Raw genomic sequence first — 26124 nt, forward strand, 5'->3', positions numbered from 1 at the left:
ACTGTTATCAGAGTCTTGAATAGACCTGTTGTATGATAAGAAGGGCTCTTGATCTCTCAACCTACATCGTCGAGGTCCTTGCACCTTATCTATCCTCCTGCTCTGCACTTTCTAATAGCTGCTACACTACATTCTGCATTCTGTTTTCTTTTTACTGCCTCAATATACTTATGAGTGGCATGATCTATCTGGATGGCACACAAACAAAAGGTTTTCACTGTATCTTGGTACACATAACAATAATAAACCAATAAACCAATCATAGAAAGTACAAAATTCTGGCAGGATTGGACAAATTTAAGAGAAGAAGGATGTTGCCAATGGGTGGTGAGTCAAGGACCAGGGTTGCAGTCTGAGAATAAGGGGTAAACCATGTAGGATTGAGGCAAGAAATTTCTTCTCCCAGAGAATGGTGAACCTGTGGAATTCTCTTGCACAGAAGTTGAAATCAAATAGAACATGGAAGATAGAACATGGAACGTAGAACATGGAATATAGAACATGGAACATAGAACATGGAATATAGAACATGGAATATAGAACATGGAACGTAGAACATGGAATATAGGACAGTACAGCGCAGGAACAGGCCCTTCGGCCCACGATGTTGTGCCGAACTAATTAAACTAGTAATTAAATCCCCAACTAAACAACTCCCTTCTGCCTCCACAATGTCCATGTCCCTCCATTTGAGTGCACATTCATGTGCTTACCTAAGAGCCTCTTAAATGCCTCTATCGTATTGCCTCCACTACCACCCTTATTGTGCATTCCAGGCACCCACCACTCTGTGTAGAAAACTTGCCCTGGACATCTCCTTTGAACTTACCCCCTCTCATCTTAAATCTCAACCTTGGGAACAAGACAGCGGCTGTCTACTCTATCTATGCCTCCCATAATCCTATAAACATCTATCAAGTCTCCCCTCAGCCCCCGCCGCTCCAGAGAAAACAATGCAAGTTTGTCCAACCTCTCCTTATAGCACATGCCCTCTAATCCAGGCAGCATCCTGGTAAACCTCTTCTGTGCCCTCTCCAAAGCCTACACATCCTTCCTGTGATGGGGCAACCAGAATTGAATGCAATACTCCAGATGTGGCCTAACCAGAGTTTTATAGAGCTGCTGCATAAGTTCCTGACTCTTGAACTCAGTGCCTTGACTAATAAAGGCAAGCATGCCATATGCCTTCTTTACCACCCTATCTACTTGTGCATCCACCTTCAGGGAGCAATGGACTTGGACACCAAGATCCTTCTGTGCATCAAATCATTAAATATATTTAAGAAGGAGTTGGATAGTGTTCTTATGGCTAGAGGGATCAGGGGATATGGGAAGAAAACTGGCACAGGGGACTGAATCATGGAGCTACTTGAAGGGTTGAATGGCCTACTTGTGCTCCTATGTTTATACATTTTAAACTTTCTCAAATATAACTTCAGTTCTCTGCTCCTATTTTCTTGTTTCTGTGTTATTAAAAGCCTTCCGAAAATCCAGAGACACCAGATCTACTGAATGTTCCCAACTACTCTCAGAGATACTTCCTCAAGGGACTTGTACATCAGTTACCATGGATTCAATTTTGACTCTGCTTGGTCAGATGACTGTTTTCCAAGTGTCTTGATGGCCTCTTTGGTGCACATAAAAGCAGGGTGTTTGTTCAATGGTGAGAGATTGTGTAGTGTTTGATATTCATGGGGATCTGGGTGTGTTTGTATACACATCACCGAAGGCCAACACGCAGGTGAATCAAGCAGTTAGGAAGGCAATTGGCATGTTGGTCTTTATTACAGGTAGGTTTGAATGCAGGAGTAAGGAAGTCTCATGACAATTACAGTCTCACGAGACTGCACCTATGTGAACAGTTTTGATCTCCTCATCCAAGAAAGGATGCATTTGCCATCGAGGGAATGCAATGAAGATTGACTGGTTGCAGGGACGGGGGAGTTTGCTGTAGCAGGAGAGATGGAACAGACTGGGACTATATTCTACAGAGTTCACAAAAAGGAGAGGCAATCATCAAAACATACACAACTCTCAACACAAGGGCTCAACAAGCTGGATACAGGGAAGATGTTTCTCCCACTGAGGAGTCTACACCCAGTGGTTACAGTCTCAGAATAAGGAGTGGGGCAGTTAGAGTGAGATGAGGAGAATTTGTGGTGAATCTTTGAATTCTCTCTCCCAGAGTGCCGTGGAGGTTCAGTCACCGATTTAATTCAAAACAGAGAAAAGTAATATCTGGACATTGTGGGATCAGGAGATATGTGGGCCACGTGGTTTAAACAGTCCCGAGGTCAGCCATAGTCCTGCTGAATGGGAAGTTGGAGGGTTAGAAGGACAACTCCTGCCCCTGGTTCTCAGCTACCTATTCCAGCATCTCTCCTGTGCCTGGCTGAATCTTCCCAATTTTCTCTCTCCCTGCTTTCTTCAGTACCGGGGTCACACTTGCTGCCCTCCTACCCACAGGGACAATTCCAGAGTCTGGAAGATACTGATGGTTCACCATCTCCAGAGCCATCTCTTTCAGAATTCTGAATATGTTGGTCATGGTGAGAACTATTCTCCCCACCCTTCATCCTCTCCCTCCCCTCTTTACACGGGCTCTTGGCCCTGCCCCCTCACACTTACAGTCCGCAATGGCCCCACCCATCCCCATGGCCCGATCCTCCTAGTCACCCGCTCCTTCTCCTCAATTTGGCCGCCCATTGAATCCAGACCTCATCTCGTGGCTTCCAGTGATGTGGGGGAAGTGGCGAATGGAGTCTGCTTCCCTCTCGCCCCATCCACCTCACTCCCCTCCCCCACCCCACCCCACCCACCTCACACCCCTCCCCCCACCCCCCCTCCCCTACCCCACCCACCTCACACCCCTCCCCCACCCCCCCTCCCCTACCCCACCCACCTCACACCCCAACCTCCTCCCCTACCCCACGCATCTCCCTCCCCACCTCAGTGCATCCCTTCCACCTCACACCCCCTCCCCCACCCTCACCGCGCCCCTTCCACCTCACACCCCTCCTCCTCCACCCACCCGTCCCCTCCCCCGCCTCCCCCGGTAGTGTTGTGGATCCCGCTGCCGACGGGGCTGCAGCACCAACCAGGAGCGGAGCGGCTTCCAGTGAGGGCGTCGCCCGGACCCAGGACCGTCCCGGCCGGAGCGGAGCGGAGCGGGAGTCCCGGGACCCGGATCAGGATCAGTGCCCGGAGCGGGATTGTGATTCGGATCAGTACCCGGAGCGGAGACAGAAGCGGTGCGGGACAGACTCGGACAGGGATCGGGAGAGGAACGGGAGTCCCGGGGACCGGGGATCAGCGCTCGGAGCGGGGACAGACCGGGACCCGGACCAGACACGATGCTGTCTCTCCGGCCGCTGCCGGTCGCGCTGCTGCTGACCTGGGTATCCGTGTCGTCGGTGAGTGCAGGACCGCCCGCTTGTTCAGGACCGGGACAGGGTGTGGGGTGATCCCGGGGTGTGGGGGTGACCCGAAACCAGGTGCGGGTGACCCAGGAGTGGGGTTGTAGTTGATGCTGATCAGTGGGTGAGACCACTCGGCCCACCATGGTCATGCTAGTTGGAGAAGGCCACCACCTCCCCTCCCTCCCAAGTCCCTCCCTCCCTCCTTCCAGCACTGAGTCGGTTCCTGGCTCCCCCTCCTCTGGTCCGCCCCCCAGGTACCGGTTCAGTGAGGGAGGGGTCCACCCCTCCTGGAAACACTGGTCCTCACCCTCCCCACCCTGTCATTGTGAACCTCTGCCCTGTGCTCGTGGGATCTGATCCTCACTGTTCCCCCTGTCTCAGACCCTCACTTTAAACACCTCAGTCAGGTCTTCCCTGCGCATCCCCTGTTCCAAGCAAAATAACCCCAGCCCATCCCAAAATGCTGGGGATCAGGCTGCACCTGTGGAGAGGGAATGAATTAACATCCATGGCTTTGAATCACAGTCACACCCCACAGAAACAGGCCCTTCGGCCCACCATGTCCATTGCCAACCATCGAGTACCCAATATACTCTAATCCTATTGCTGTTATTTGGTCTGTACCCTGCTCTGCCTCAGCAATTCAAGTGCTTGACTAGATGGTTCTTAAATGTTGTGACGGTCTCTGCCTCCACAATCCCCTCAGGCAGTGCGTTCCAGATTCCAACCACCTCTGGGTGAAAAAATTTCCCTGTCAAACCCCCTCTATATCTCTTACCTAAGATAAGATAAGATGTCTTTATTAGTCACTTGTACATCGAAACATACAGTGAAATGCATCTTTTGCGTAGAGTGTTCTGGGGAGCAGCCCACAAGTGTTTGCCATGCTTCTGGCACCAATATAGCATGACCACAACTTCCTAACCTGTGACTTCCAGTTTCAGACTCATGCTGTTGGGAAAAGTTTCTCTCCTTCTGTACCAACCATAATTTTGTACACATCTAGAAGGTTCCTCCATCAGTCTCCTACACTCCAAGGAAAACAGATCCGGCCTCTCCAGTCTCTCCTCATAACTGAGACACTCCCATCCAGGCGGCATCCTGGTGAATCTCCTCTGCACCCTCTCCAGTGCAGTCACATCCTTCCTGTGGTGTGCTGACCAGATCTGCCACAGTCCTCCAGCTTTGGTCTAACATGAACTGTACACAGTTCAGAGCTCCAGTTCCTGCTCTTATATTCTGTGTCGACTAAGAGAGAAAACCATCCTATCTCCCTGTTTGACCATTTTATTGTCCTGTCCTGTTAGCTATAGGAGTCTGTGCACCTACACTCCAAGATCCCTTGGTCTCTCCACATTCAATATCGTCAGTACTAGACCATCAGGATCTCCCCGATGTCTATAGTTGTCATTGGCAGATTTCAGTGCAGGCTGGTGAGATGGGTGCATACCTGGCAGAAAAACTTGAGGGCTGGACAGAGTAGATGTGGCTAAACTGTTTCCCTTGGTGAGTGAGTCCAGGACTCGAGGGCACAGTCTTAGAATTAGAGCGTACCGGTTTAAAATAGAAATGAGGAGAAATTTCTTTAGCCAGAGGGTAGTGAATTTATGGAATTCTTGCCACACACACTGTGGAGGCCCAATCATTGGCAGCATTTAAGGAGGAGATTGATAGGTATCTAATTAGTCGAGGTATCAAGGGATATCGGAAATTGGGCTAGATAGGAATAGTTTTAGTTTAGCTCATGGAGCAGACTCGATAGGCCGAATGGCCTACTTCTGCCTCCTTTGTGTTATGATCTTGCGATCTTGTGAAGTGCGGAGAGGAATGTGAGAGATCCAGTTGGGTTGGTTGGGATAGGGGTGGTGTGGATTAAGTGGAGCTGTTTCAAAGGGGGTGAAGGAACAGAGAGACCCTCAGATTTGGATACACTGTTTTGACTGTGGCACAGTTTTGTGAGCATTATAAACAGATCCACTTCAGTAGAAAACAACAGTGGCTTTAAACATTGATAGGAAGATTGTATCCAAGTCTTAGGGGCTTTAGGAAGGATGTTAAGGCTTGGAGAAGGTAGAGGGGAGGTTTACTCCAGTGATAAGCATGCTGACAGCTTCTGTATATGATGATTGAGAAGGCTTGGAGATGCTACAAAGCAGGAGCATGCAGAATAAATGAAGAGAAACTTTCCACTGGCAGGAGGTCCCAGAGGTTAAAGTAACTGGCAGAGGAGCAGAGGCTTTGATGAAGAGTTTGAGTGAAAAGGAAAACACGACCTGAATTGTGGTGGGAATGATTCAGTGAACTTCATTGGAAAGTTGGATGTGAAGTGAGACATTTTGCAGGGCTATTTGGACAGAGTGGGGGAAGTGGGGTTATAGGGGAGGGTTATAGTGAGTAGGTAGGGAGTGATAGCAGCATTGGGGAGGGGGTAAATAGGAGTAGGTATCGAAGGCAGAGGAAATAGACAGTGGAGATCAAGGAGAGAGCAAAGGGAGAGTTATACTGGGAGTAGAGCTCTTATGGAGTCAGACAGCACAGAATCAGGTCCTTCAGCCCACCATGTCCACACTGACCATCAAGCACCCATCTGCACCAATCCCATTTACTGGCACTTGGTCAATTATTAGAGGCAGGACAGTGATGGGTGGCACATGCCTGGCAGGGATGGAGCGTGATGTGGGGCATTGTGGTAAGTAGTTGGAGCCCCTTTGTTGGGTAAAGTGGGGAAGAGAAGTTGGTGAAAATGGACAGATGAACCTTAGCTGCCAACAGTGTCACTGGGGGGAGGGTGGGTTGTGGAACCTTTGGCATGTGCCCAGGTACTGTGATGGCTGCAGTCAACACGCTTGTGTTTGTCAACTGAAAGAGTTGGGTTAAATGTGATGGAAGGAGCAGTCTGGAGCAACAGGCATGAGCAGAGAGTGGAGTGGGATCAGTCTGTGCAACCTGCAGCAACACCAGGGAACTGATGGAGTGTGAAATCAGTCAGAGCTAGGCACTGCCTATGAAGCAGAATTGGTGGAGAACACCTGAGTGCCAAGATTGATCCAGTTAGAGGAAAGGTTTTAACTGGGCAGTTGGGTTGTACTTGAGACGTTGGTTCTCTTAGGGCCCAGAGTTTCAGGAGTGTGACTGTGGTGACAAAGGACTGGCAATATATGCCCATATTGTGATGGAGTGTAACTGGAGAGGAACTTGCAAATGCCTGCTCACCTTGTCCTTCTGAGATCTGGAGGTTGTTGTTGAGAAAGTCCCCGTGAGTTACTGCGGAGCATCTGGTGGGGTGTACAGTGTGGCTGTGGAGCAGCAGTGGTGTGGAGACAAAGGGTTTGGGGTGACAGTCACCACTTGACCTGGATGGTGATGATGAGCTTCCTGAAGCTGTTGGAAGGTGGGGTCAGCTGAGGAGTAATCCAACGACTCCTGATGTATGTTGTGGTTCATAGAAACCTCTTGGGAGGTAGGTTGATGAGTCACTTATAGAATATGTATAGTCTCTGGTGTACTGTGGTGGCTCTCTTATTTGTGATGACCCTAATCCCATTAGTCATTGCTACCACTGACACCACTTGGAAGAGCCCATTTCCGACCTACTTGCTACATGGTCCACCAACCTTAAGCTATTGCAAGCCTTGAAGGAAAAGCTGTGCTGAGGTGGAACTTTTCTGGTGGTACTACCCTGAGCCAAGCTTCCTGCTGGTTGGATTTTCACTATGGTGGACACATCCTCTGGAAGGAAAGCCTACTTAACTGAGCATATATTTATAAACCAGGATAAGACTGATACTCAGATACTCATGGTAACCATTCACTAGAGAGTTCGTTATTTTAAAACTAGGATTTGTCCAACTGACTTGGGGCAGTAATAATTCAGCCTGATCATTTGTGGGTCTGGAAGTGGTCTTGACCCGAAGCTATGACTGAAAGTGGTGTTGCAGGTAGACAGGGTGGGGAAGGCGGCTTTTGGCATGCTGGGCCTTCATCAGTCAGGGCATTGAGTATAGAAGTTTGGGATGTTATGCTGCAGATGTTTGTACAAGATGTTGTTGAGGCTTCATTTGGAATATTGTGTTCAGTTTTGGTCACCCTGCTGTAGGAAGGATGCCATTAAGCTGGAAAGAATGCAGATGAGATTTATGAGGATGTTGCCAAGACTGAATGGACTGAGTTATGGAGAGAGGTTGAGCAGGTTGGGACTTCATTCATTGGAGTGTAGGAGAATGAGAGGTGATCTTATAGAGGTGTATAAAATCATGAGGGGCACAGATAGGGTGAATGCGCACAGTCTTCTCACCGTTTGTTTTTGGATCATTTATGGGATTTAGTTTTCCCAATGTGCCTATTGACATGTTTGAGTGGCAGGCCTTATGCTTGTTCAATAAGCAGGCATGGTGTTCACTGTGGTTGAGTCGGTGACATTCTCCCTTCTGACTCAGGAGACTCACACCCTTGCTCCAAAGTCCTGGGCACCAAGTGCAGTGTGTTCACAGGAGTGCTGCACTGTCAGAGGCATGGCCCTTGTGGGACAGTGAGGAGAACATTGACTGCTAGAGGCAGGAGTGACAGGAGAGTGGGGAAGTTCTGTAATGAAGCTAAAACTAATGATCAGTGTATCCTTGCCGTTGTTTTGTCTTGCCTTGAGTAAATTAGCTCTGTTTTCGCAGGTTACAACAGTGATTACACTTCATAGAACACAGAGCAGTAACAGTGCAGGAACAGGCCCTTTCAGCCCACCTTGTCTTCGCCTGCCACACTTTAAGCTGCTTCACGTCATCAGGCTGCAGAGAGGTGGAGCTTTGCAACAAAAGTACTTTGTCGGGTTTTTTCGCACTTTAGGACAAGCGGAGATTGCCCTAGAAATACAAATCTTCCTTAAACCAGTTAACAATTTTATTAAAATAATATTTCACGAGAACAGTGAACCAGTTACCATTGGTGAAAACCATCTTCTTACTGTTGTATCAATGAACATCTAGCAAATAATTTTTAAAAATCACTAAATTTGCAATTTCTTTGAAGTTGTAAAACTTTAAAACATAGTACTTTAAAAGGTTATATGATCCTTTCCTTATAACGAAAAGCAAACTGAGGATGATGTTTGGACTTTAAACAGCTTATACTGAACAATTTTAGCACTCACAATGTGCATTCCTTAGTGACTGACGTCAGACGTATTATCTTAATTTTTCTTTTAATGAGCTTTAGAATGTCAGTATCACCTCATCCACCCACCTTAAGACAGAAAACTTAACCCTTCAGCTGCCCTGTGGTAGGAGAGGACATCCTCGCAGACTGTGTGGATGGAGTTAAATCTCCAGCCCCTGTGTGAGCTGACAGCAGGCTTGTAAATGCAGACCTGACAGATAAGCTGATTTTGGGGGGTCTTCTGAGATATTTTTAATAGTTGTGTTGGTTCCAAGGACAGACTGAACATTCCATTCACCAATAAAAGCATGCAATATTTATGAGCTTTTGAGAGTAGAGTGGTGCAGAAACAGTGGGGTCACATGTTGGAAACATTGCCCAACAAGAAGTGGTCTGTGGTTCCACCCCCTGCTGTTTTACTTGTCTCATGCTTTTGTTTCCTGTTGGTGCCTGACCCATCGCACTGAGCTCTGTCAATACACCCTACAGTCACTCTCCCACTGTTCCACACTGCCACCCTACAGTCACTCTCCCTCTGTCCCATATTGCCACCCTACAGTCGCACTATCTGTCCCACACTGACACCCTACAGTCACCCTCCCACTGTCCCACACTGCTACACTACAGTCACACTATCTCTGTCCCACACTGACACCCTACAGTCGCACTATCTCTGTCCCACACTGCTACACTACAGTCGCACTATCTCTGTCCCACACTGCCACAATATTCATTAAGGACCTTGCCCATCTCCTGCAGCTCCACACAAAGGTGTCCCTTTGGTCTTTGAGGAGCCCTGTTCTCTTCTAGTTACTCTTTTTTCCCTTAATATACATATATTTCCTTCATATTTTCCTTAATCATCTCTGCCAAAGCTATTTCATGACCCCTTTTCACTCTCCTGATTTCCTTCTTGAATACACTTCTGCATCCCCCGTACTCCTCCAGGGATTTTGCTTGATCCCAGCTGCCTGCACCTGCCCCATGCCTCCTTCTTCCTGGCCAGGGCCTCAATATCACTCATCATCCGGGGTTCCCTACTCCTACCAGCCTTGCCCTTCACTCTAACAGGAACATGCAGACCTTGAGCTATCACTATCCCAACTTTAAAGCCGCCTGCCTGTGGTCGCTTTGTCCGCAAACGACCTACTCCAACCAACCTTTGCAAGCTCTTGTCTAACACCGTTAAAATTTGCCTTGCCCCAATTGAGAACTTGATCCAGTGGACCGAATCTGCCCTTTTCCATAACTAGTTTTAACCTGATGGAACTTTGGTCGCCTCAGTCACTTGTCCCACTCTAAGTGGAGGGAGGGAGTGTTTGGGGAAAGGCGTGTGTTAGGAGGAGGGAGGAAATGTTTAGGGAGGCGGAGGGAGGGAGTGTTTGGGGAGGCGGAGGGAGGGCGTGTATGGGAGAGGGAGTGTTTAGGAGGAGGGAGGGAATGTTTAGGGAGGTGGCAGGAGGGAGTACTTGGGGAGGCAATGAAGGGCATGTATGGAGGGAGGGAGTGTTTGGGGAGGCGGAGGGAGGGAGTGTTGGGGAGGCGGACGGGGAGCTGACCAAGCAACTCCCTTACCCTGGATGGTGTCGAACCTCTCGAGGGTTGTTGGAGCTGCATCCACCCAGGCAAGTGGAGGGTGTTCCATCACACTCCTGGCTTGTACCCTGTAGCAGTGAGACAGACCTTGGGGTATTGCGGAGTGAGTCACCCCTCCACAGGATCCCCAGTCTCTGACCTACTCCGGCAGTCCTGTGAGTCAGCTGCCTGTTCCTGCTGAATTCCTCGGCCCGTATTCCTATTGCTTCCCCTTTTGCAGTCCTGGTTTCCGAATCCTCCTCATCCACACTCCCCGTCCCCCTTACTGAAGCTTCTCTTGTCAGCTCAACAGCAGCTCAGCCGACCCTGTTAAAGGTTGTTTGGTGTCACTGCTGTAAAATCAATGTACAACTTTGGACGACATCAGAGGGGCCATAAGGAGACTGAGGCCCATCTGTGCTCGTGTTGGGAGACTCTCGCCGGAGGCATGGCCCCAGCACCATCCCTGGGACCACAAACCCTTCCGCTAATGGACGTGGTCCTGCGAGGTACAGGATGACCAAGTAGTGCCGGGGTTCACATAAAGCACAGGGGAGCAAAGGTAGTTCTCAGATCCACACAACCTCTGCTCTATGCTGCTGTAGGGTCACTGGGAATCAGGACATCCATGCATCACCAGAGCTAAACCAAGCAACCAAGCAAATCAGGCGCATGTTCTGCACCATCTATTCTGAATCTGTTCAAAGCCTGTGCTGTGGGCAAACTGCCCCTGTGCACAGACAGACAAAGACTTCAGCAACCCCACCCACTACACAGCTGGGACAGGACCCACACCTGCCTCTGGTTTTATTCAGGCTGCCTATCATGTTACCCTTCCTTAGTTACTCACTCTATTACATCACCTCCTTATCAATGCTCCCCAATTATATCACTTCTCTTTCACAGAAAGAGTGATTCTATCTCCATTCTAAGTTCGTGTGAGACTCTTTCATGCCCAGTTCAGAGAGAATGATGGCTTTGGCCGTAGTCCCCTGATAGTCATACCTGGAGTCTGAACTCAGCTCTCTGGAGTGGAACTGCGCCTGTGCCCTTGTGGCTCAGGTGGCAAAGGTGACAGCCCTGAGTGCGTTGGATAGATCCACAGCCAATATATAATGTTACTTAACACCTCTAATAACTGTGTTTCTGGAATCCAGGCAATCGATGTCTCTGAAACATGCAGTGATTAATTTGTAATCATAATGTGCTGCTGTGGCCATTGCACACGGTACATTTCGTGCCATCAGTTTTTGCTCCTTGTGGGGTCAGAGACAGGCAGTTGTGTAGGTTAAAGTAGAACAAAACCTCCCGTCTGTTTCTCCAATCCTGTGTTCATGTGTCGAATAACTGCAGGGCTCTCACCATTGAGTTGCGGAGAAGAGATTCGTTCCTTTAGATCTGAAACCTTTGATTAGACTGCTTCCTGGATCTGTTGTGGCCTTTAATTAGTTCATCTTGGCAGGCTGCCAAAGCTGTGGGCCCTTTCATCCATGTGTGGAAGGAGAGCGGTGCTGCCTCTGAGCTCAGGTTCTGCACTTTCTCTGCCCACCTTCATGTTGCTGGGTTAACAAGCGTCTGAAGTGTGCGGAGCAGAGGTTCTGAACAGGCCGGTCTTCCCTGGGTGCAGGGGAGTGGGTGAGTCTACAGTGAGAGTGTGGGGAGAGGTGTCACTGAGTGGTACAGCACAAAAAGAGGCTCTTCGGCCCACTACATCCATGCTGACCTTTTCGCCCATCCACACTAATCCCATTTTCCTGTATTAGCACACATCCTTCTATGCCTTGCTGATTTTACTGCCTGTTTAAATGTCTCTTGGACACATAGATTGTACCTGATTCCACCAGCATATCCTCTGTGTCTCCATGTTTCCAGATATCAATCACTCACTGCGTAAAAAATCGTACCACTGATCCCTTTTAAAGCTCTTTCATTCTCACCTTAAACCCACACTCTCCTGTTTTTTTAAAACAGGGAAAATGAGTGGTGCAATGGGATTGCTCCTGAGAGTTGGCGCAGGACTGGATGAGCTGAGCTGCAAGAAATTATGGCAATAATGCAAACTTCCTGCCTCGTAACAAGACACAAATCTTCTCTGTTAACCTTGACTTCCTTTGGTTACTGCAAGGGGCGTTGAAGGTGGGGCTGCTGGGGCACAGTCCACCACAGGAGAAGGGGTGGGTCTCAGCTTTTGCCCGGGGCTGTGTGGAGGGAGGGCTCAGCACTTACAGTGGGCCTTTCACAGCTTGGGCAGTCCAGGGACAACCTCTCACCAGGTTGGTACTGACCCAGCACCCCTGTCCTGGGCCGGTCCCCACCTGACCGAGGGTGGGACACAGAAACCAGGCAGACCATTTGACGTCTGGCCTCCTCTGCAGCTGCCATCTATCTGGCTGTCTGGCTCCACCCAACAGTTGTCCAAGTGGCCCCTCCAACCAACAACTCCCCCCCACCACTCCCACTGAACGGTTGAGCTGGAAGTGTTTCCCCCCACCCCTCCTGTTTTACCCATGATACCTCTGTGCTGGGGGCCATTGGGAGTGGCAGTGCTGTCATGGTTACGGGTGGTGGCAATTTGTGTTCAGCACCAGCAGCAACAGTAGTCACATGATCACCTAGAAGTGACGTTGTTGTGGGGTAAATGTTGGGCACGGTGGGGAGTGGGGTGGCTGGGTGCAAAATGGCCAGTGTGAGGGGAGGAGTATGGACGACCAGATGAGCTCCTCCTCCAGAGCTTGAGTGGGACTGTCCCATCTGTGTGTCTGGAGGGACAGGGCCAAGATTGGACCCAAAATGTTTGTTGTTGGTTCATGAACACACATGGGGGAAGATACTTTAAGGACATTTAAGAGACTCTTAGATAATCACATGAATGACAGAGAAATGGGAGGGAAGAGTTAGATAGATATTAGGGCAGGATAAAATGTCAGCACAGCATTGTGGGCTGAAGGGGCCTGTACTGTGCTGTAATGTCCTATGTTCTATGTTCTAATAGAGACTTCAGGGCTTGGGGCAATGAGCAAACAGTCAGGGGGCACACTGGCACAGTGGATAGACCCACTGTCTCTCAGCACCAGAGACCCGAGTTTGATCCGTTGTGGAGTTTGCACATTCTCCCTGTGACTGTGTGGGTTCCTCCCGGGTGCTCCAGTTTCCTCCCACATCCCAAAGACGTTCGGGTTGGTAGGTTAATTGCCCACTGTATGTTTCATCCAGTATGTGGGGTGAGTGGGAGAATCTGGGGGGAGTTGCGGGGGATATGGGAAAGAGTTTGGTAAAGATGTGGAAAACAGAGAGAAAACAGCAAAAAGCAAATTGAACAGGCAGGACCAGGAAGGAACATGGTAAAGAGCGAGGAAAGTCGGTTGGACTAAATTGCATTACTTCAATGCAAGAGCTCTGACAGTTAAGGCAGATGAACTTAGGGCATGGATAGGTACGTGGGAATTGAGATACTGTGGCCATTACAGAAACGTGGCTATAATACAGGTGCTTTAGGTGAGATAGAGCTGGAGGGAAGAGAGGAGGGAGAGTTGCTTTTTAGATTAAAGGGAACATCACAGCAGTAGTTAGAGATGGCATTACTGAAGGATCATCTGGTGGGGCTTTATGGGTGGAGCCTGAGAAATAAGAAGGGGATGATCACTTTGTTGGGATTACACTATAGGCCCTCAAGTAGTCCTCGGGAATTAGAGGAACAAATGTGCAGGGAGACTGGGGAGAGTTGCAATGATAGGGTTGTCATCGTAGGAGATTTTAACTTTCCTGACATTGCCGTAGTGTTAAAGGTCAAGATGGAGTAGAATTTATTCAGTGTTCAGGAAAGTTTCCTCAGGCAGTATATAGAGGGCCCCACCAGTAAGGGGGGGCAAAGCTTGACCTACTCCTAGGAAATAAGGAAGGGCAAGTGACTGAGGTCACGGTAGGGGAGCACTTTGGAAGCAGTGACCATAGTTCCATCAGTTTTAAAATAGTTATAGAAAGGGACAGAACTGGTCTGCAGGTTCGAGATCCGAATTGGGGCAAGGCGAATTTTGATGGTATGAGGAGTTTGCAAAGGTTGATTGGGCAAGGTTGTTTGTGGGCAAAGGGACCTCCAGCAGGTTTTTAAAAGTGATTAGAAAGAGCTCAAGGGCTACCTATTCTGTTAAAGGGCAAAGCTGCTGGGAGTTGGGAACGCTGGACGTCAAGGGATATTGTAACTCTGGCCAAGAAAAAGGGGTCAGATGCAGGCAGCTGGGATCAAGTGAATCACTGGAGGAATACAGAGGATGCCGGAGTGTACTCAAGAAGGAAATTAAGTAGGGCCAAGAGGGGGCATTGGATGGCTCTGGCAGAGAAAATGAAGGAGAATCCTAAGATATTTTTTAAGTATATTAAGGGAACGAGAGTGACCAGGGAGAGAATAGGGCCCCTCAAAGAACAAGATGGAAATCTATGTGTGGAGCCGCAGGAGGTGTGCAGAGTTCTCAATAATTATTTCTCCTCTGGTTTTACCATGGAAAAGGTATGAAGACTTGGAACCTGGCCAAGTTAATGGAGATGTTTTGGGAGCTGTTCTATTACGGTTAGAAGAGGTGTTGCATGTGTTAAGGTGTATGAAGGTAGACAAATCTCCAGGTCTGAACGAGGTATATTCAAGCACACTATGGAAACCAAAGAAATTGCGGGAACCCTCACTGAGATATTGCAACATCGCTATCCTCTTGGTGAGGTGCCGGAAGACTGGAGGATAGCAAATGTTGTGCCTTTATTTAAGGAGAGCTGTAAGGATAGACCTGATAATTATAGACCCATTAGCTGGAAGCACTCTGAGGGACAGGATATACTGACATTTGGAAGTTGGGTTGATTAGGGTAGTCAGCATGGCTTTGTGCTTGGGGATCTTGTCTTATGAATCTGATTGAGTTTTTTGATGAAGTGATGAGGAATATTGACGAGGGGAGGGTGGTAGACGTGTAAGTGAATTTCGGTAAGGCTTTTGATAAGGTTCCACATGGTAGGCTGCTCTGGAAGGTTAGATCACATGGCATCCAAGGAGAATTGGTGAAATGGATATGAAATTGACTGGATGGTAGGAAACAGAGGGTGATGGTGGAAGGATGTTTCTCAGACTGGAGGTGTGCTCCAGGGGTTGGCTTTTGTTGTTTGCCATCTATATTAACGATTTTGGATGAGAATATATGAGGAATAGTTAGTAAATGTTCAGATGACACTAAAATAGGTGGTGCCATAGACAGTGAAAAGGAGTATCAAGAATTGTAGCGGGATCTGCTGGCTGGGTAGGTGAGGCTGAGGAATGGCAAATGGAATGTAATTCAGACAAATGTGAAGTGTTACACTTTGGAAGGACAAATCAAGATAGGACTTTTACATTGAACGGAAGAGCTCTGGGTACTGTTGTAGAACAGAAGGACATTGGAGTACAGATGCATATTTCCCTTAAGATGGAGTCACAGGTTGCCAGGTCAGTGAAGAAAGCTATTGGCACGCTGACCGTCATCATTTGGGGCACTGAATATAGAAGTTGGGAGGTTATGTTGCGATTGTACAAGATGTTGGTGAGGCCACACTTGGAGTATTGTGTTCAGTTTTGATCATCCAGTTACAGGAAAGATGTGATTAAACTGGAAAGAGTGTAAAGAAGATTTACAAGGATGTTGACAGGACTCAAGGGTCTGAGTTATAGAGAAAGATTAGACAAGCTGGACTTTTTTCATAACCTTCTACACCATTTACAACACCACCTATTTTAGTATCATCTGCAAATTTACTAACCATGCCTTGTACATTCACATCCAAATCATTTATATAAATTACAAACAACAAGGATGCTAGCACTGGCCTCTGTGGCACACCACTAGACACAGGCCTCCAGTCCGAGAAACAACCCTTGCTCGTCACCCTCTGCTTCCTATCACTGAGCCAATTATGAATCTAATGCACTATCTCCCCCCAGATCCCGTGTGATCTAACCTTCCAGACTAGCCTGCCATGAGGGATCTTGTCAAAGGCCTTGCTAAGGTCCATAGAGACAACATCCACTATCCTACCCTCTTGGTTACCTCCTCAAAGAACTCCAAGAGATTTGTCAGACACCACTTCACACGCATAAAGCTGTGCTGACTGTCCCGAATCAGACCCTGTCTCTCCAAAATGTTGGTAGATCCTGTCCCTCAGAATCCCCTCCAGCAATATACCCACCACTAATGTCAGACTCACCAGCCTGTGGTTTCCTGGCTTGTATTTGCTACCTTTTTAAACAATGTTACCACATCAGCAACTCTCCAGTCCTCTGGAACCTCAGCTATGGCCAGAAATGAAGCAAAATTCTCTGCAATTTCTTCTCCAGCTTCCCACAAGGTCCGGGAACGCACCAGGTCTGTCCCTGGGGATTTATCACTTTAAAGCCTCCAAAACCTCCTCTCTACTAATTTGTTTGTAGTCCAAGACATCGTCACCCATTTCCCTCATTTCCTTAACTTTGATCGTTTCCTCCACAATAAAACTGAAGAGAAATATTCATTAAAGATTTCTCCCACTTCCTTTGGTTCCACACACAGATGGCCATGGTGATCTTTAAGGGGACCTATTCTCTCCCTAGCCACCCTTTTACTCTTAATATACCTGTAGAATCTCTTGGGACTTTGCCTCACCTTGCCTGCCCGATCCTTCTAATATCCTCTTTTTGCCCTCCTAGCTTCTCCCTTAAGTGCACTCCTACACTTCTTGCAGTCATCAAGAGATTCATTAGTTCCCAATTACTTACGCACAGTGTACGCCTCCCTCTTTTTCTTAACCAGAGACTCAATATCTCTCGTCAACTAGGGTTCCTGAAACCTACCAGCCTTGCCCTTCACCCTACCAGCCTTGCCCTTCACCCTAACAGGTGTGGCATGTGGGTTAGGGGCAACGTTCTTCTCTGGGTCTGAGGTTGTGAGTTCGAATCCAACTGCAGAAACTTCAGGGTATGACTGCAGTGTTATGGAGTTATACACCTCAGAAACAGGCCCTTCTTCCCAACAGCCATGCGGACCAAGATGTCTATCCAAGCTAGATCCAGTTGCCTGGGTTTGGCCCATATCTCTCTAAACCTTTCCTATCCATGTACTTGTCTAAATGTCTTTTAAAAGTTATAATTGTATCCACCTACCCCACTTCCTCTGGCAGCTCATTCCATGTACCCACCACCCTCTGTGTGAAAAAGTTGCCCCTCAGGTCCCCTTTAAATCCTTTCCCCTTTCAACTTAAACCTGCACCCTCTAGTTTTGCTCTTCCCTACCCTGGGATAAAGACCATCCACCTTATCTATGCCCCTCACCATTTTATAAACCTCTATAAGGTCACCCCTTAAATCTCCTTTGCTCCATGGAAAACAGTCCCAGTCCATCCAGCCTCTCCTTATAACTCCAGCCTTCCAGTCTCAGTAACATCATCATGAATCTTTTCTGCAGCCTCTCTCCAGTGTATTGACATCCTTCCTATAGCAGGGTGACCAGGGCTGCATTCAACACTCCAAGTGTGACCTCACCAACCTCTTGTACAGCTGTAGCATGATGTCCCAATTCTTGTATTGTGCCCTGACTGATGCAGGCAAACGTGCCAAACGTCTTCTTCACCTAACTGTCTACTTGTGTCGCCACTTTCAAGGAACTATGTGCATGTACCCCTGTGTCTCTGTGTTCTACATCACTCAGAGGCTGCGAGCACTGCCTCTGAGTGAGGTGTTGATGCCCACGACTAACTACATCCAGGGCCGATGTAAGCAATCACTTTGCTGTACTGTAGAGAAGGGGGCAGCTCTCCCTGGAGTCTGTGCAGTATTCATCCCAACTCATCCCCCAATGAGGTGAAAATCAACACAGAGATTAGAGATGCTGGAAATCTGATATAAAACCACAAAACACTCAGCAGTTTGCAACCTTATTAAACACTGATGAGGCCACAGCTGGAGTGCTGTGTGCAGTTCTGGCCATCACCCTATAGGAAGGATGTGACTGCACTGGAGATAGGGCAGAGGAGGTTCACCAGGATGTTGTCCACGATGGAGTGTCTCAGTTACGAGGAGAGACTGGAGAGGGTGGGTTTGTATTCTCTGGAGCGGAGGAGGCTGAGGGGAACCTGACAACATATACAAAATTATGAGGGGCATAAACAGGAAACTGTCGCCCCCAGCAGAGGTGTCTATGACCTGAGGACATAGGTGTAAGGTGAGGAGTGAGAGGTTCAGACGGGATCTGAGGATGAATGTTTTCCCCCAGAGGGATGTTGGAATCTGGAACACACTGCCTGAGGGGTTGGTGGAGGCAGAGACTCTCACAACATTTAAGTTTCCAGACAAACATTTGAATCACCATGGCACACAAGGCTACGGACCAAGTGCTGGGAAATGGGATCAGTATAGATAGATACGTGATGGTTGGCATGGGTATGGTGGAGCGAAGGGCCTGTGTGACTCTGTGACTGAGGTTAGGCAGCATCTGTGGAACAAGAAATGGAACTAACGTTTCAGGTGGAAGTGTTCTTGTCAGAACTTTAAGTCTGTTTCTCATACCACAGGTGCTGTCTGACCTGCCCAGTGTTTCTGGCATGTTCTGTTATTATCCACGGATGGGGTGCCAGTTGAGCAAAGTCACGTCAAAGTTGAGTTTATTGTCATATGCACAAGTACATGTATGCAATGAAAAACTTACTTGCAGCAGCATCACAGGCACATAGCGTCACATACACAACATTCACAAGAAAAGCATAAATTAAACATAATTATACACAATTTTTAAAAGAGAGAACACAATTAGAACAAAAAAAGACAAAGTTCATTTTAGTGCAGAGTGAACAAAGTGGTCATATTGTTGCTATTCTGAGGTAGTGATTAGGGTTGTGCCAGTTGGTTCAAGAACCGAATGGTTGAAGGGAAGTAGGTGTTCTTGAACCTGGTGGTGTGGGACTTCAGGCTTCCGTACCACCTGCCTGATGGTAGCTGCGAGAATGTGCTTTGTCCTGGAGGGGTTGGGTTTTTGCAGAGTTGTTGGCATGGGACTGATCCAGGCAAGTGGGGAGTGTCCCATCACACACCTGATGGTACCTTGTGGTATCTTTGGGGAGTCAAGTGATGAGTCACACACTGTGAACACAGGACTCAGCCCTAGTCTCCTGCACTGAGTATGTATACAGCTGGTCCAGTGCACCTGTAGTGACTCCCAGGATCATGGTGCTGGGGTGTCAATGATTGTGATTGTGTTCAGTGTCATGGGAAGGAGGTCTCTCTCTCTCTCTCTCTCTCTCTCTCTCTCTCTCTCTCTCTCTCTCTCTCTCTCTCTCTCTCTCTCCCTCTCCCTCTCTCTCTCCCTCTCTCTCTCCCTCTCTCTCTCCCTCTCCCTCTCCCTCTCCCTCTCCCTCTCCCTCTCCCTCTCCCTCTCCCTCTCCCTCTCCCTCTCCCTCTCCCTCTCCCTCTCCCTCTCCCTCTCCCTCTCCCTCTCCCTCTCCCTCTCCCTCTCCCTCTCCCTCTCCCTCTCCCTCTCCCTCTCCCTCTCCCTCTCCCTCTCTCTCTCTCTCTCTCTCCCTCTCCCTCTCCCTCTCTCTGAAGAGCTCATTGCCTGATGTACTTGTAGCAGGGACGTTACTTGCCATTGATCAGTCCAAACTGGAGTGATGTGTCATTGGTGCTACATGCACCAATGCTACATTTGTGGATGATGCTAAATTGCTGGGAGGTAGGTCAGTACTGAGGGGACTGCAACATTAATGGCCCATGAAGTTCAACACACACACATGTCAGCTGGCACTCTTTGGGAGGAAGCATGGGAATGTCAGTGGGAGGACAAGCCGAGGTGGGGAAGAGGAGGAAAGGGATCTTGGGGGCCAATTTTATGGCTGTGCTGTGTTTAGCAAGACCAAAAACAAACCAAGCATATTTATAGTGCTGGCGTGTATTGCTCCAGATTCCAGCATCTGCAGAATCTCTTGTGTCTCCGAGCACATTTATTTCCAGAGGGAGAGAGTTAAGAAGTTATGTTAAACCTCTCTCCAGCCTTGGGTTAGACCACAGTTGATGTACTGCACCATAGTGACAGGAGGCAGTGCAGAGGATGCACAGATCTATAAGGATGATGCCAGAAATGTAAGGGTGCACACCTCAGGGAAGGATGAAAAGAGTTGTCAACCTCTCTGTTGAGACAAGAGGCTGGGGGTGACCTCACGGAGGGTAGGGAGGTTTTTATGGGGGGGAGACCGAGAGAACATTTCCAAGGCTTTGATGCTGTCCTCCAGCCCGGTCACCATCTGCCCCGTGGCTGACTCCTGGTCCAGAACGTCCTGAGTTTAACTTGCCCCCTGCTGTTCCTACCTCTCCGGTCCTGGGTTCCACTCCCCTACCACTGGTGTCACTGACCCTGGGCTCCAGATTCCCTCCCCAGACTTGCTCCTACTTCAGACCATCATTTAACACCTCTTCAGTAAACATCTCAGTCAGATGTTTATTGAAGATGTTGGATGAAAGAAGATTAGATCCAGGCAGCTGCTGTGATAGCAGACAGTCACGTCAATATCTATCACCCACCGCCTTCATCCTCCCCTCCACTCTCCTCGCTCCATCCTCCTCTCCTTTGTCTGCCTCCATCTATCACGTCTCCCTACTCCACCCATGACTGGCCTGCTGAGTTTGTACCTGGCGACGTCTAGTTTTGGGATGTATTCTGTTACAGGTATCTAACGCAGATGCTGCGGTACAAAGTTCTCATTGTGTCCTGTTGATTGCACCTAGCCTTTGAGGAAGAGCCGGCAGGCAGATTACTGGGGCCCCTGGGGAGAGTGGGGAGAATGCAGCCGGACCTGTGGAATTGGCGTTACCTTCCGACAACGTCGCTGCTATTCAAACCGGTGAGTAGAAGAGCCAGGAGCTCTGGTTCCGTGTGAAACCGCACCACATCAGACCGCGTGAGGCGGCTCAGCTGCAAGGTGCGAGAAGATGGGGTGTTGGATGAAAGAAGATTGGATCCAGGCAGCTGCTGTGATAGCAGACAGTCACATCAATATCTATCACCCTCCGCCTTCATCCTCCCTCCACTCTCCTCGCTCCATCCTCCTCTTCTTTGTCTGCCTCCATCTATCACGTCTCCCTACTCCACCCCTCCCCTTCCCTACCTGGCTCGACCTGCCCATCATCTTTCACCCCCTTCTCAGTCCACCAATCACCTCAGGCTCCTGTCTCACCCCTCCCTCTCCCCTCTTTATCCTGGCCGTCTCCCTTCCCCACCCTCAGTCCTGATGCAGGGTCTCGACCTGAAACATCAACAATTCCTTTCTCCCTCACAGATGCTGCTCGACCCAGTGCGTTCCTCCAGTACACTGTGTGTTGCTTCACATCAACAACAAGTGACCAATCACTACCAATTACTGCACAACGGCTGTAGGTGGGAGCTTGCACTGGGGGAACCTTTGGGAACTAGATCTCTCCCCTCCTTCCAAACATCACCTCTGGCTCCACCTCATGTTATTTCTGAATGAAACCTAACACCTTAGCACTCGAGCAGGTCTCTCCTACCTGCTTCCACTCTCTCTCCAGGAACCCTCTCCCATAAGGTTATGAAGCCTTTAGATACTAAAGCACCTGACAGTAACCCAACGGATTCCCTTCAGGGCAAACTCTCTGTTTAAGGTCCTGTTTGAATGGATGACAACAAACAGGAGAACAAGGCCCAGACAGTGTTGGGATGTTGGCCAGTACGGAACCACGGAGTGACTGGCCCAGAATGCCCTCAGTGGTGAGCTGATGAACGGTGCTGGTGGAGCTGAAAGTGCATGAACTCTACAACATTATAAAATATCCACATGAGGGCCTTCCAATAGACATAAAATGAGTTTCCTCACCAGCAGGTTTGTTCATCAGCTTACCGTAGCGTTACAAACCTACTGATACTGATGTGAGGAATTCTGGGCAGGGGGGTGTTCCTATTGGTGCAGGTTCCATAACAACTTGGATCCACCTCAGTTGCTGTCCTTCTCCGTGCCTGCAGTGGGGAGGGCTGGAAACAGCGCAGCGGGTAGTTCCAGCAGTTGTGTACCGTTCAGTACTGGTGCCAGAATCCCCAGGCTGCTGCCAGTGTGTTGGGACCATTGCTGGTGGACTGTGGGACTGTAGCGGGGCACCATTCACCCACAGCCCGGGTTCCTGGGCAGACTATGGGACAACCCCTCCCCTAGGATAAGAGGCAAAGTTAAAGTCAAGTTTATTGTCATGTGCACAAGTACATGTGTGCACAGGTACAATGGAAAACTTACTAGCAGCAGCATCACAGGTACATAGCATCATATAAGCAGCATTCACAAGAAAAGCATAAATTAAATATAAATTACACACAATTTTTACAAGAAAAAACACATTTAGAACAAAAAAAAACAAAGTCCATTATAATGCAAAGTGATCAAAGTGGTCATAGTGTTGCCAAACTGTAGTGATTAGGGTTGTGCCGGTTGGTTCAAGAACCAAATGGTTGAAGGGAAGTAGCTGTTCTTGAACCCTCCCCCAGTACAGCCTAGCCCTGCCCTTGGCCCCACCCACAGCCCCTCCCCCAGCCCGCCACTCCCTTAGCTAAGCCCAGGGTTAGGGTTGAGGTGTCGGGCTGAAGTCCCTGCAGTGGGGTTGGAACCCATAACCTGATTTGAAGGCAGGAGATCAAACAGCCCAGCAGTTCCTGAGGTAACATGAGGTGATGAGGGGAGTGGACTGCTGGACCTTTTGGGATGGGAAATGCTGACCAAGATGCCCATCTAAGCTAGTCCCATTTGCCTGTGTTTGGTCTGGATCTCCCTAAACCTTTCCTATCCATGTACCTGTCCAAATGTATTTTAAACACTGTAACTGTACCCGCCTCCACCACTTCCTCTGGCAACTCATTCCACATACCCACCACCCTCTGTGTGAAAAACATTCCCCTCAGGTCCCCTTTAAATTTCTCCCCTCTCACCTTAAACCTATGCCCTCTAGTTTTAGACTCCCCTTATCCTGGGAAAAAGACTGACCATGCCCCTCATGATTTTATAAACTTCTACAAGGCCACCCCTCAGCCTCATTTGCTCCGGGGAAAACAGTCCCAGCCTATCCAGTCTCTCCATATAACTCAAGCTCTCCAGTCCCAGCAACATCATTGTAAATCTTTTCTGCTCCCTTTCTAGCTTAATGACACCCTTCCTATAGCAGGGTGACCAGAACTGCACACAATACACCAAGTGCGGTCTCACCAATGTCTTGTACAACATGGCTTCCCAACTCTTGTACTCATTGCCCTGTCTGATGATGGCAAGTGTGTTCTCTTCCATTAACTCTATGGCTGCAATAAATTTGAGCTATGTAACCTTTGGAAAGATTTATGGTCTGTGACTAATGGTAGAATTTAATCCTTGTTGGTTAGTGATTCATGAGCAGAGTTCAAACATGAGTGTGTTTGTTTAAACCAAAGTTAAGTCAAGCTCGTGGACTAGGAATGGGTGTGGTTGTAATTTGTTAAAGGTGCTCTGGTGATTAGTTGTTAGAGAAATTGGATCTTTGATGCAGTGGTGTCCAAAGATTTTCACGCACCTTCTGCCATAGAGAATGGTTTCAGAGTTTAAAATGACGTGGCGGGTAGTGCTGCTGCTTCACAGCTCCAGAGACCCGGGTTCAATTCTGACCACGGGTGCTGTCTGTGTGGAGTTTGCACATTCTCCCTGTGTCAGTGTGGGTTTCCCCTGGGTGCTCTGGTTTCCTCCCACATTCCATGAGGGTTGGGTTAATTGGTTGTTGTAAATTATCCCTGTGCAGGTGTGTGGTAGGATCTGGGAGGAGCTGATGGGAATGCGAGAGGGAAAGCCATGACGGAATGGGATTGAGGTGGTTGCCCTGAACAGCCAGCATCGACTCAATGGGCGGAATGGCCTCTGTTGTATGGAATTCTGAGGGACATGATGCCAGCGGTAACAGGAGAGCTTTGCTGATTTCCACCCCGTTTAGACCCTTGCCTTAGGGAGTGTGTGAGCCAGGCAGTGCGTGCCCCTATAAATGGGTGCGGATGATTGGGGGACGCGGGGCTTGGGAACTCTCTCATGTCTGAGGCACCGGGGTGGGTATTGAGCTCCACTGTGAGGTCCTGCCCTCTCAGCAATGCAGGACAACAGCCAGAGTCCGGAGCACCACAGAAACCAGGGGACAGGGTGAATTTATGCCAAGTAACCAAGAGCTCCATCCTGGGATGGAGATAAAACTACTGTGCCCTCTGTGGTGGTACCAAAGTCTAAAGTTTATCTTGTCTTAGGCAAAGCGTTCTTCCTCTCAGCAGCACTGCAAGGGTTTGAGTTGCCATGTTGTTGTAAGCTACTGTGTAAACCCAGTTGTCACCCACTACAGTCCCTCTGTGTAGAAGCATGAATCTATCATGATGAAAAACATGATGATGCTGGAGGAACTCAGCAGGCTAGGCAGCATCCGTGGAGAGACGCAGGCGGTCAATGTTTCGGGTCAGGATCCTTCTTCAGGACTGAAGATAGGAAAAGGGGAAGTGCAATATATAAGGGGGAAAAGCAGAGCAGTGAAAGGTGGACAAAAGAGGGGAGGTGGGATGGGCACAAGTTGGTGATAGGTAGATGCAGGTAAGAGATGGTGATAGGCAGATGCGGGGGGTTGAAGTGACAAGTGACTGGCAATGGGGAGATGCAAATTGCAGTTAAGGACAGAGTGCAGGTGCTCTGCGAAACAGTCAACTAGTATGCGTTTGGTCTCATCAATGCAGAGGAGGCCACACGTGGAGCACCGAATGCAGTAGATGATATTAGAACCATAGAACAATACAGCACAATACAAGCCCTTCGGCCCACCATGTTGTGCCAACTTTTAAACCACACCTAAGACTATCTAACCCCTTCCTCCCACATATCCCCCTATTTTAAATTCCTCCATATGCTTATCTAACAATCTCTTGAACTTGACCAACGTATCTGCTTCCATCACTACCCCAGGCAGTGCATTCCACGCACCAACCACTCTCTGGGTGAAAAAACCTCCCTCTGATATCTCCCTTGAACCTCCAACCCATTACTTTAAAGCCACACTTCTATTGAGCATTTGTGCCCTGGGAAAGAGGCGCTGGCTGTCTACTCTATCTATTCCTCTTAATATTTTGTATACCTCTATCATGTATCCCCTCATCCTCCTTCTCTCCAAAGAGTAAATCCCTAGCTCCCTTAGTCTCTCCTCATAATCCATATGCTCCAATCCAGACAGCATCCTGGTAAATCTCCTCTGCACCCTTTCCAATGCTTCCACATCCTTCCTATAATGAGGCGACCAGAACTGGACACAGTACTCCAAGTATGGTCTAACCAGAGTTTGGTAGAGCTGCATCATTACCTTGCGGCTCTTAAACTCGATCCCCCAATTTATGAAAGCTAACATCCTATAAGCTTTCTTAACTACCCTATCCACCTGTGAGGCAACTTCAGTGATCTGTGGATATGAACCCCCAGATCCCTCTGCTCCTCCACACTACCCAGAATCCTGCCATTAACCTTGTATTCTGCCTTGGAGTTTGTCCTTCCAAAGTGCACCACCTCACACTTCTCCAGATTGAACTCCATCTGCCACTTCTCAACCAGCCCTGCATCCTATCAATATCCCTCTGCAAGCTTCAACAATCCTCCACACTATCCACAACACCACTGACCTTTGTGTCATCTGCAAACTTGCTAACCCACCCTTCTACTCCCTCATCCAAGTCATTAATAAATATCACGAAAAGTAGAGTTCGCAGAACCACTAGTCACAGCCCTCCAATCTGAATGCACTCCCTCCAGCACAACCTTCTGCTTTCTACAGGCAAGCCAATTCTGAATCCACACGGCCAAGCCTCCCTGGATCCCTTGGCCTCGGACCTTCTGAAGAAGCCTACCATGTGGAACCTTGTCAAACGCCTTACTAAAATCCATGTAGACCACATCTACTACACTACCCTCATCAATC

The 26124-nt window shown here is 48.7% G+C and overlaps 1 protein-coding gene across 1 annotated transcript in view; it reads left to right on the forward strand.

The window, feature by feature from the left end:
• Positions 1-3220: 3220 nt before the first annotated feature.
• The window catches only part of LOC127578447 (papilin-like), a 100447-nt gene continuing 77543 nt past the window's right edge, over positions 3221-26124 (forward strand). Inside the window, 2 exon segments of the mRNA XM_052030479.1 lie at positions 3221-3413; positions 20899-21014. Coding sequence (XP_051886439.1) covers positions 3354-3413; positions 20899-21014 — 176 coding nt within the window. The 5' untranslated portion in view covers positions 3221-3353.

The sequence above is a fragment of the Pristis pectinata genome, chromosome 1 (assembly GCF_009764475.1).
Source record: "Pristis pectinata isolate sPriPec2 chromosome 1, sPriPec2.1.pri, whole genome shotgun sequence".
NCBI classification, from domain to species: domain Eukaryota; kingdom Metazoa; phylum Chordata; class Chondrichthyes; order Rhinopristiformes; family Pristidae; genus Pristis; species Pristis pectinata.